Source organism: Colobus angolensis, unplaced genomic scaffold (genome assembly GCF_000951035.1).
Source record: "Colobus angolensis palliatus isolate OR3802 unplaced genomic scaffold, Cang.pa_1.0 Scaffold134, whole genome shotgun sequence".
Taxonomy (NCBI): Eukaryota; Metazoa; Chordata; class Mammalia; order Primates; family Cercopithecidae; genus Colobus; species Colobus angolensis.
This window is the reverse complement of record NW_012114422.1, coordinates 2,858,517-2,870,694: the sequence shown is the minus strand read 5'-3', so window position 1 is coordinate 2,870,694 and position 12,178 is coordinate 2,858,517. Positions and strand designations below refer to the sequence as shown.

At 41.9% G+C, this 12,178-nt stretch overlaps 1 protein-coding gene across 3 annotated transcripts in view; it reads left to right on the top strand.

The window, feature by feature from the left end:
* ANKRD34B (ankyrin repeat domain 34B) overlaps positions 1–11,886 on the top strand; it is a 12,844-nt gene extending 958 nt beyond the window's left edge. The window contains exons 2-6 of one of the 3 annotated variants that reach the window (XM_011934337.1): positions 537–654; positions 2,844–2,929; positions 5,135–5,220; positions 5,787–5,867; positions 9,563–11,383. In XM_011934337.1, the coding sequence (XP_011789727.1) occupies positions 9,586–11,130 (1,545 nt within the window). In that variant the 5' untranslated portion in view covers positions 537–654; positions 2,844–2,929; positions 5,135–5,220; positions 5,787–5,867; positions 9,563–9,585 and the 3' untranslated portion in view covers positions 11,131–11,383. Of the gene's footprint in view, positions 1–506; positions 655–2,843; positions 2,930–5,134; positions 5,221–5,786; positions 5,868–9,562 lie in introns of all 3 variants that reach the window. The other 2 variants (XM_011934335.1, XM_011934336.1) reach the window with 2 other exon arrangements.
* Positions 11,887–12,178: the final 292 nt, after the last annotated feature.

Genomic DNA, 12,178 nt, shown 5'->3' with positions numbered 1-12,178 from the left:
GCTGGGCCGCAGGAGCTCGAGGGTCGGAGGGTCTGACTTGGGCGCGTCTCCGCGGGTGCCTCGGCAGCTGGGCAGCAGGAGGTGCCGGCTGGGCGCGGGCTGGGGACTGCGGAGCGGTTTGCAGCCTCTGGCTCTGGAAGCACAGGGGCGGGCAGCTGGTCCCCGCGCTTCTTTGGCACCAGGTGCGCACAGCCTTGGCACCAGGATACCGGACCCCGTTAGCTGAGAGGCGGGTGCAGAGGTGCGCCTGCTCCGGGATGGGGGCCGTGGCTGCGCCCCTCAGACGCGCCATGTCCCAAGGGAGGGCCGCGTCCTGCGGGCGGCCGAGCGGCGTAGGGACCGCTTCGTAGCGACTGTGGGCAGAACCCGTTTTCGTGGATGGTGATTGCCTTAGCCTGCCAGCTGCCTGCCCTGGCTCAGAGATGAGGCGACGAAACGCGTACCCCGCCCCCATTGGTGCCCTGGCGCTGTCTCCCCAGTCACCTTCCTTTGCCCTTCTCCGACAGCGCCTTGAGCTCGCTTACTCCTGCTCTCAGGAAAAACTGAGGAAACGCGCCTGGTTCCAGGGGTCGGCGGGGACCGTGGAGACTCTGCTAGCATCCTCAACAGCTTGGAAATCCCATCACCTTGGTTCCCTGAGACGTGGAGGAGTAGGTTGCGCTCTCTCTCTCTCTCTCTATCTTGTGTGTGTGTGTGTGTGTGTGTGTGTGTGTGTGTGTGTATGTGTGTGTGTTGGCAGGGGAGGTGAATCAGTAACAGAGGTTGGGGCATAGATGCCCCAAAGGCCTGGGGCACAGCCGAAGTAACTAGGAGAACACAGCAGCCCTTTGGGGGTATGTGTGGGAAACACAGCAAACCTTACCAGCTACTCGTCTCCTTGGGCGGTTTCGAAATATTTCTTGCAAGTCAATACCAGGGAAGAATCTTTTCCTGGCTAGTCATTCCATTTTCCAGGACGACCTCAGATGCATCTTTTATTCTGTCTCTGTCCCTTTCCTTGGGTGGGGAGGAGATAAACATTTGCTTGTGGCAGGCAGGCTTGCCTTATTCCAGTGCCTGGCCTCCCTCCTGGCCTTCGACTGTCCACTAGGACTCTGGGTTTTTTTCAAACCCGTTTAGGAAAGGCAGGGCAGCAAACCTCCAGCTCCTGGCCCATTCTACTAATTGAAGGCTGTCGTCTTCTCTGGGACCTGTGAGCTCCCTGGACCCGTCTCTAGGCTGTGGCAGCCATCTATCTCTGCCTTTCACTCCTGCAGGGGAGCTGAGCATCACACCACTTGGACTTAATGACGGAGACAGCTCTGTGTGAATCTGAGGCAGGGGTCCATAGCAAACAGGAAGTGGCCTGGAATGAGGAATGAAGAATTTGCCTCAGATATTCTCCAAATGTGCATTAGAAGCATCTCCCATGGAATATGTGGGAGTGGAGCCTAGAATTTTCTTTTTAACAGGCGCTCCATGTGTTTCTTATGCTCACAAAAGGAGAACCCACTGGTATAGGGAACCTAGCATCCCATTGTCAGACCCCACCAGCCCTCATGATTCCTCTATGCAGTGCCTGTATTTGGTGATGCATGTTTATAAACGGACATTCATTGAATTCTTAAGTAGCAAGTGTGTTCGGATCTTAAAATTCTCACAATCATCTACTGTAAAGTAGATATTATGCCCCTTTTAGAGGTGAGGAAACTAAGGCTAAGAATGACTTCTCAGAGGTTGGTAACTTGGAGAGAGCTGGAGCCCAGGTCCCTGATATGCACCCCGCTGCCTCATCTGAGCAATCTCTAATCGCCTTTGGGGCAGCGCATAGGCAGGGACTGAGGCAAGGGCGATGGGCTGAATTTTGAGTTCAAACCCATTTGTTAAGTTCTCCCCCACCATGGCCAGATAATGAACTTTATGAGAGGAAGCGTGGATCCTATTTGGAGGTAGAGTGAAAGGCTCAAAGGAAAATAACTTTTCTTTCTTTCTTTCTTTTTTTTGGGGGGGAGGGGACAGAGTCTTGCTCTTGTCACCCAGGCTGGAGTGCAGTGGTGCAACCTCAGCTCGCTGCAACCTCCACCTCCTGAGTTCAAGTGACTCTGCTGCCTCAGCCTCCTGAGTAGCTTGGATTATAGGCATCCGCCACAATCCCCGGCTAACTTTTGTATTTTTAGTAGAGATGGGGTTTCACCATGTTGGCCAGGCTGGTCTCAAACTCCTGACCTCAGGTAATCTGCTTCCCCCTCAGCCTTCCAAAGTGCTGGGTTTACAGGCATAAGCCACCATGCCCGGCCACTTTTCTGTCTTAAGAAAGGAAAACTGGGGGTGGCATGGGGACAAAAAGCCACAGGAAAGGCCTGGTCTATCATCTCCAAGATGGCTTTGCAAGCACCTCAGCTCATGCAGCACTGCCATGTGAGATAACACACAAATCAGGCCCTCAAAACGGAGTCCTACTCCGTGGGAAGCTGGCCATCCAAGAAGCAAGGCGATATTGAGATAAAGGACACAAACATGAATGGACCTCTGGCAAGCAGGTGAGTAAGATGATTGACTTTGGGAGAGTGCCCTCACCTTTCCTTTCTCAGCCTCCTCATCTGCACCAAGTGAGTGCTGAGGCCCTTCCAACCCCAGCAGTCCTTGCACGGCAGACTCAGCCCTGCAGGCAGACACACACAGGGTTGCTGCGCATAGAATCTCCAGACACTTTACAAACTCATAATCAGTGAGATATGACTAACTGAGCAAACATTGTAGGGATTTCTTAATAAGGAATTTAAAAACTAGACTCCAAATGGGAAAGATGCATGTAACAAGTTATTGGTGTTTATATAACTCTGAATAGGTTTGATTTCCTTCAGTAGGAACTAACAGCTGGCTGACAGAAAACTCATCCAGGGAGAGAAGAGACAAAAGTGAAGTATGAAATTTTGAATAATGTTTTCAGGTAACTTTCTATTTCCATTTAGAGTGGGTGTCTGGAAGGGTGAATGCAGTTATGGTTTGAATTGCTTTCATGTATCAACAGATATTTTTAATAGGGCTCATCTTTCCAAGATGCAATGTGCCTTATTTCCTTTTCCTGGCTTCCAGTCCCCTTGTAGAAGGGCAGGGAGCTGGGGACTTCATCGTTTGGCCTGCACATGCTCACTGAATCCCTGTTTTCAGCAAGCTGCCTCTACGTTTGGAGACTTTCTGATCAATTTAGAAAATAAATCTTTGTTTTCTTGCCTAGGAAAGTGATTGTCTGCTACTTGGGCTGGGATAAAATACGTAGGGATCCAGGTGTTCTGTCCACAGACTTTCAACCATCTTCTTGTTCTAAGCCCTGTTACTCATTGCCATTTTCTATGGCACTTGGAACCTCTAAGTCCTAAATGTCACAGGTCCTGTGGGTAAGCAGCCTCCCTGGGTCTGTGTCCTGCTGCCTCCTCTGCCATGCTAAGGCCATTTGCCACTCCACCATTCCCCCATTTCCAGAGCCTGTTTGAAATTGCTTATCTAATGGTATCTCTCCTCCAATTTTCTTTGTTCTTAAAAATATGCATATTTAAAATATTTTTAAAAAATAACTCAATGCTTATAATTTTGGTGGCATCTTGGGCATAGAGGGAGGAACTAAAGGAGCATTGTAAATATGCCACCATGAGGGGCAAGTGATATTAAAGACACTGTAATTTTTGAATGAAAAGCAGTTTATCCATCGGTTTAATAATTAATACCTTGTAATAATGTCGAAATGATAGTATTTGGAATTTGTAAGGAAAGTACACTTAAAGGATATGCTCTTTCCGTGTTTCGCTTATTAGATTCCACTGATGTTTACAGAATGAGAAGAAGCATTGCATCTTAGAAATATGAGATCCTTAAAAAAACAACATTTCCAATATTTTATCTGTTATTTTAGATAGGTTGTGGATTGGAGACATGATAAACTTTTCAAAAAGCTAATTCTGAGATTAACATTTTAGAAAGAAGAATGCAGTGAGTGTGAAGACAAAACAAGAAAGTCTTTCTCTAGACATTATCTGATTTCATTACCACATCCCCATGGAATGCATATTCTATGATTGTCATTCCACGCGTGAGGAACTCAAGACTCCTAGAGGCTGAGAGATTTGATCAGGGCACATAGCCAATAAGTGTGGGCATTACGACTGACCCCTGTCAGCTGCCTGAGCTTCTGCAGTTGAACTATTATCTATATAGAAGGTGCCACTGAATTTGGGGATTGCTTATAGTCTAGACATAACAAAGGGATCGACTGGATGTTAGTATGCTGTCAGCACTCAGTGTCCAATTAGGATGCTTCAAGGAGGAAAGAACGTTCTAGGCAACAGAAGTGGTCATCATCAAAAGTTGAGTTCGACTCTGTGAAAAGGAAATAAGTCAGACATAAATATCAGTGTTTTTGATGTACAAATGGAGAAAACGAGATAAAAGAACCCCCGAAAAGGATGAAGGGCTAAAGAGAAGGGGGTTCTTCCATTCAGGTACTGATGACAGAAAGAACCTGAACATGTACTGTACATTTGGAGAATAAAGTATCTGACACCTTTTTTCCCTGACAAGTTTAATGTTTAGACAATTTCAAAAGTTATCTACTAAATGTTAAAAAGTGAGCGAACAGGCTGGGCGTGGTGGCGCACGCCTGTAATCCCAGTACTTTGGGAGGCTGAGGTGGGCAGATCACCTGAGGTCAGGAGTTCGAGATCAACCTGACCAATATGAAGAAACCCCATCTCTACTAAAAACACAAAATTAGCAGGGTATGGTGGCACACACCTGTAATCCCAGCTACTCGGGATGCTGAGGCAGGAGAATCACTTGAACCCAGGAGGCGGAGATTGCAGTGAGCCGAGATGGTGCCATTGCACTCCAGCCTGGGCAACAAGAGCAAAATTCCATCTCAAAAAAAAGAAGTGAGCAAACAAAGTGGCTTTAAAAATCTTTAGAATGAGGAAAGAGTCAACCTCATGAGGTTGGTTTTGCTGGACACTCCCGCAGTCCTCAGAGGAGAGGGTCTGCCTATGTCCACACTGCAGGTGGATTAGGCAGCAAGTTGGTGCCACTGCTCAACTTCTCTGAGACCCTGAAGCCCACAGCACCCTCTTTTTCCACAAGACTATGATGGGGCCACTGTCCTCCTTAGGCATGGCAGTCGCCAGCATAGTAGCAGCTCCTCTTCTTCTCCCAGAACTTCCTGACATCAACCTTGGTGAAAGAAAAGCTGTGACAGCAAGTGCTCAGGTTTAGTGTTGTGGAGAAAGGCCTTTACTTGAGGATGGCTGAAAAGTAGAAAGCCTTGGCTGGCCATGGTGGCTCATGCCTGTAACCCCAACACTTTGGGAGGCTGAGGCAGGAGGATTGTTTGAGGCCGGGAGTTCAAGACCAGCCTGGGCAATATAGCAAGACCCTGTGCCAAAAAATAAAATAAAATAAGTATTTTTAAAAAATGTAAGTAAAATATCTTCCCCCAAAGATTCTGCTAAGACTTTAAAAAATAAAAACAAGATTGACCTAAATACTAGAAACTATACAAGAATATAATATTGAAATCTGGTATCTGACAACTTGTTCTCGTTTGAATATCTGTTTCTCAAATGCTACTTTTTGTCAAATAATTTTTTAAATGACTGATACTGTATAGCAATTGAATTGCAATTACTAAGTAGCTTCTCTATTTGATATTACATTCCAGCTCATTTCTCTACATTTCTATGCTCTATTAAGCCCATTTATATATGAAAAATGCTTTAAAAATGATCCTTTTGTGATCACTGTCTCATGTGAGCTCTTTTCAGATGCTTTGCATTCAGAATAGACCTCTGAGTTGGGACCCAAGCTGTCAACTGATCCCAGATTCCTAAGTTCCTGACTTGCAGGTATGTCTGGCTCCAAGATAGCCTTTATAGAGTATGTCACGGGGAACATAAAATGAAAGCATTCACTCTCATTGTATTTATGTATGTATATATTGAGTAGTTCTTTGCTTTGCACCATCAATGATACTGAAGTGGAGATGAATACTGTGTCCTTTTGAATACTGCCTTTCAGGGGCTTAGTCACTTGAAACTCCAGTTGAAAGTCAAGGCACAAATGTCATCGATAATGTCATGAGAACTGAATTACTCTTTTAAAAGGAAGACCTAATAGGACTGACTCTTTGTAAATTTTAATAATGAAGTATATCTTACATATATGCTATGCTCTTTTCTGCATACACATTCTATTTCACAATAAGTAAATAAGCCTGATATACAGAAAAGTATGTGAAATGTGTACTTTTAAAGCAGAGGAATAGAATGGACACCCACCTATGCACCACCCAGACTGGGAAATAGAACATCACCTGAACCTTTCAGCCTCTCTGTGTCCCTCCCAGAAGGCATTGTTCTCCTAATCTCTACCAAGGAGTAGCTTTCTCTTGACTTTTGTATTAATCATTCCCTTTGCTTTAAAAAAAAATTTTCAGGTGCCCCTTATATTTGATCCCTAAGTAAAATAATTGTTTCTTTTTAAAAAACTCAGTAGCAGGTACAAAATTAGGTGAATAAAGACAATATTGCCAGTGTAGGACAAAAGCTTTTCATTTTTCATCTTTTTCAATTTCTCATCTTTTCATTTTTCTGATTAATACGTTTCCTGCAAGTTGCTTTTTTCAATTTGTTCTAGTCTCTATCTTTAATGGAAGAGGCATTTTTGTTTGTTTTTAAATTTGTGTTGTGGCTGCTCATGATTAAAGGGTTGGGATTAAAAGCTGATGAGAACTCTTAAGCACACAAATGAGACTTGTCACCCGTAAGCCTCACTGTAGTACAACCTGGGTGGCATGTCAGATTCTTGAAAGAACGCCATAGCAATCAATGTATCCCTGAGGGGTGAGGGTATGGCTGCCGGCCTCCTCGAGGCCAAGGTGGGGAAGCAGGCTGTGGCCCCCTTCAGCAGTGGTCAGTAAGCAATCACTTATTCCCCTGCTTTCTTGTTCTCAAACATGCTGGTGTCTCCCAGTCCAGAAATGCTCTGTGTCATCATTTCCTGAGAATAAACCTCTAGACAGCCTGTAGGACGGGAGGGGCAGTCTTCCATCTCCTAGTGACTGGGAGCTGGAGGAGTGACCTAAGGCAGCACTTCTCAAACTTTAATGTGCATGCAAATCACCTGGGGATCTTGTTAAAATGTAGGCTCTGAGTCAGTAGCTCTGGGGTGGGGTCTGACATTCTGCATATCAAATGAGTTTTCTGGTGGTGGTTATGCCAGGGTAGGATCACACTTCAAGTAGCAAGGACCTAGGAATTCTAACTGCTTATCTAACAGCTTTTCACCTACTCCTCCTTATTTTAGCTGTATTACACATACACACACACACACACACACACACACACACACACACACACACACAAGCTGAGTCAGTTACTACTGGTTCATCTGCTTTCTGGCTTCCAAAATAGTGTTGCTGCCATCTTCTCCTCTTCCCTCTATCTTTAAGAGTTTATGTCTTTGACAAAATTCTTTGGTGTTAAGGATTTTCAGGAAGAAGCAAAATTAGATGGGTGTGTTCTGCCATATGAACCCTAACCATCTGCTAAAATATTTTCCTGAAGTGTGGTTGTAACCAAGTAAATAAAGCCTGTTTCCTTGTAAATAACCACTATTTAGGCCTCTAGGTCTTTGCAAAAGGAGTGTTACCTACTTCTCCCTCCTCCTTTGTCTGCCTGCCAGATTCTTACAAAATCTTCAAGACCCAACTCACACAGCTGGCTTCTGTGAAGCCCATTTTAGTCCCCAAGATGTTAAAGCTTCTGGGCTCTCCTGACTCTGTAACCAGCTGCTTATATAGTATCTCTCCCAAAAGGCTGTGAGCTCCTCAGACATGGGGCTTGTATCTTTGTAGCTCAGTTCCCAGTACATATCAGGAGCTTGTAGATGTTTAAGAATGAAATTTCTGCCTGTATACTTTTCTCTTTTTCCTTCTCTTTCTTTCTGCTCTCTTCGTCTCTTCTTTCTTTTGGTTGTTATTAGATTTGTTATCTATTCTATTATCAAATAGAAATCCATTTCCCATAATCTTAATTTTAAAAGTAAATAGGTAGAATAAACAATAGTTTTCAATTTCCAAAAACTACTGAATCTATAAAACAGATTTAAATATTATATATACATTCATCTGATTCTCCCCACCTACTCTAAGGACTGTTAAAAGACAAAAATTTTCTTAGTCCTAGATGAAGACATAATTCTTACCACCTAATGGAATTATCTGTTGAAGGAATCTGAATCTAAATTATTTAAATAAATTAAACATAAATACTTTTTAGTTTCAATAATAAAAATTAAAATGTTTACAAAGTCTGCATGGCTCCTTTCAGGTTTCTTGCCTATGAAACTCCTTTTTCAGAGCAGATAGACTGTTGTCAAATTGTAACCCTATAGTTCTTGCTAACCTCGTTATCTGGTCAGTATATGATTTAAATAATAGAATCAAGAAAAATGCGTAATCACATGCTCACCATTCCAATCTCAGTGTGAATTTCAGATATTATGTCAGTTATTTTAACATGTTGCAGCCCAAACAATATTTCATCCTTCAAAAGAAACATAAAAATATCCCTCAAATTGAAAATGTAGATCTCACTTGCATTATTTAATTGAAGAGCATGTTTAAGTAATGTAATACTAAAGTTTTTACATACAGCTACCACAAACATGTTATATTTTAATTGATTCTGTTGCAATGACAATATAATTTTGGCTTTTTGGCTTAAGTTTACTTTTTAAAATTTACATTTTAATTAATTTTTTTTTTAGAGATAGGGTCTCACTCTGTCACCCAGGCTGCGTGCCTGTGGGATGATCATAGCTCACTGTAACCTAGAACTCCTGGGCTCAAGTGATCCTCCTGCCTCAGTCTCCTGAGTAGCTGGAACTACAGGTTACACCACCATGCCCAGCTAATTTTAAAACTTATTTTTGGTGGAGACAGAATCTCACCACACGTTGCCCAGGCTGGTCTCAAATTCCTGTCCTCAAGTAATCCTCCTGCTTCAACCTCCCAATGTGCTGGGATTACAGATGTGAGCCGCTGTACTTATCCTAAATTTGCTTTTTAATATTATTAATTTAAAAATTATTTTTCACAGGTGGATTTTTTTTTTTTTTTTTTGAGACGGAGTCTCCCTCTGTCGCCCAGGCTGGAGTGCTGTGGCTGGATCTCAGTTCACTGCAAGCTCCGCCTCCCGGGTTCACGCCATTCTCCTGCCTCAGCTTCCCGGGTAGCTGGGACTACAGGCGCCGGTTGGATTATTTTTTAATTAATATGGGACTTAGGAAAGTACTATGTTGGTGTTATAAATATTCAATGAAGATTTTGAAAATAAATTTTAATTTGTAATCTTCTAAAGGTCATTACTATTCAAAAATTTATTTTATGTTGCAATTCACTATTTTGTTCTGCATTTATTAATAGCATAATCCCATTTATGTCCCCTACATATTGTCAAAATTAATTCTAATAAAATGAATATAAGTTGGGATGTTGATTCTGGCTAATCTTTTGGTCTTTACCATCTTTGATAACTAGGTATTGATTTCTAACCTCTGAAGATGGATGAAGGTATGGAAATTTCAAGTGAAGGAAATTCCTTGATCAAAGCAGTCCATCAGAGCCGGCTTCGCCTCACAAGACTTTTGCTAGAAGGCGGTGCCTACATTAATGAGAGCAACGACCGTGGGGAAACCCCTTTAATGATCGCTTGTAAGACCAAACATGTGGATCACCAGAGTGTCAGTAAAGCCAAAATGGTGAAATACCTGTTAGAAAACAATGCCGATCCCAACATACAGGACAAATCTGGGAAAACGGCTCTGATGCATGCTTGCTTAGAAAAAGCTGGCCCTGAAGTTGTTTCCTTGCTCCTCAAGAGTGGGGCTGACCTCAGCTTGCAAGACCATTCTAGTTACTCAGCTCTTGTTTATGCTATAAATTCAGAAGATACAGAGACTCTGAAAGTTCTTCTTAGTGCTTGCAAGGCAAAAGGGAAAGAGGTCATCATCATCACAACAGCAAAGTCGCCCTGTGGGAAACATACTACTAAACAGTACTTAAATATGCCTCCTGTGGATATAGATGGGTGTCATTCCCCAGCTACCTGCACCACTCCTTCAGAAATAGACATCAAAACTGCCTCATCACCACTTTCACATTCTTCTGAAACAGAACTGACACTTTTTGGTTTTAAAGATCTTGAGCTCACTGGAAGCAATGATGATACCTGGGACCCAGGTTCCCCTGTGAGGAAACCTGCTCTGGCCCCTAAGGGGCCCAAGCTCCCCCAGGCTCCACCCTGGATCAAGAGTCCCCCATCATTAATGCACCAGAACAGAGTGGCTTCATTGCAAGAGGAGCTCCAGGATATTACACCAGAGGAAGAATTATCCTATAAAACCAATGGGCTGGCACTTTCCAAGCGGTTCATCACTAGGCACCAAAGTATTGATGTAAAAGACACTGCACATTTGCTAAGAGCCTTTGATCAGGCCAGCTCAAGGAAGATGTCATATGATGAAATAAATTATCAATCTTGTCTTTCAGAAGGAAATCAGCAATGCATTGAAGTCCCTGCTGACCAGGACCCAGATTCTAACCAGACAATATTTACTTCCACCTTAAGAAGTATAGTTCAAAAAAGAAACTTGGGGGCAAATCACTACAGCTCTGATTCCCAGCTCTCAGCTGGCCTTACCCCTCCAAATTTAGAAGATGGCAAAGCACTTGTAGGAAAGAAAAAGATCCTCTCACCATCTCCTTCCCAATTGTCAGAGTCCAAAGAATTGTTGGAGAATATCCCCCCAGGTCCCCTGAGCAGGAGAAATCACGCAATTTTAGAAAGGCGAGGTTCAGGAGCTTTCCCTTTAGATCACAGTGTTACCCAAACCAGACAAGGGTTTCTCCCACCCTTAAATGTAAATTCTCACCCTCCCATCTCAGATATCAATGTCAACAACAAGATTTGCAGCCTTCTTTCTTGTGGTCAAAAAGTGCTTATGCCAACAGTTCCGATTTTCCCTAAAGAATTCAAAAGTAAGAAAATGTTGTTAAGGAGACAATCGTTGCAAACTGAACAAATTAAGCAATTAGTAAACTTTTAGGAGATGGGTATAAAACACACTTTCTTCAAATGTTTCTATCAGAGAAACAGAACTAGAGAAGAAATCTTAAATGTTCATTCTTTTAAATCTTGTAATTGGTTAATCCATAATGGCTAGATGGATTAAAGTGTAATGTGATTTGTACTAGGCATCAAGAATATGTAGTTTCTGTTGAGGGAATTCTCTCAAATGAAAGCAAAGCTATTTTTCCCAATGCTTCTAATATTTAACAATCTCAATGTAGTTCAAATTTGTCATTAAAAAAAAAAATCAGCAAAGAAAGAAGGCCACATATGTTGGGGTAATTTTTTTAAATTTTCAGATTGGCTAAATATTTTATTAGGAAACAGTTTTCAAGTCAATAATTTTTTAACGTTTCATGTTAATAAATGAGATTGCAATTTTTATGATCCCCAAACCATAAAAGAAAACACTAACAGCTATAAAATGTTCTAAGATCAATAAATTCGAGCTACAAAGAAAGAATGAACTAATTCTTTACAAGTGGTGACTGAAGGTAGATAAAACTCTACTTAAAAATTTAAAAGGTTAAACACTGTATTAGAATGGGCAACTAAAATATTCGTGGTGTCAATTTAATCAGTGTCAAACTGGCAAGTCAGAGTTTTACAACCTACTAGGAATCTATGCTGAGTCTTGTTTGTGTACTGTGTTTTGCTTTGCTTTGTTTTGATTTTTAAACAGACTTACCTGTAATGTTATCTTACGGAATTATTCTTTCTCCATATCTTTTAATTCCTGTTATTAGTTTTGGAAGCCTATCCATAAGTTTCCAATAACAAGATGATATAAAAGTTAAAAAGCATTCCTCTTTACTTATATCAAATTATTCTTGTCTTTCAAAAAGAACAACAAAAAAAGTTCATCATGGATAAAAACTAAGTGCTTGCTTTCTTTTAAGAAGAAAAACTGATGATTAGAGTAGGTTAGCTAAAATTAAGAGAGGCAGTAGAAACTTAATCACAAAATGTACTAAATATTTGGCAATATTAAACAATACCTTTTTATTTCTGATATGTAGTTATTA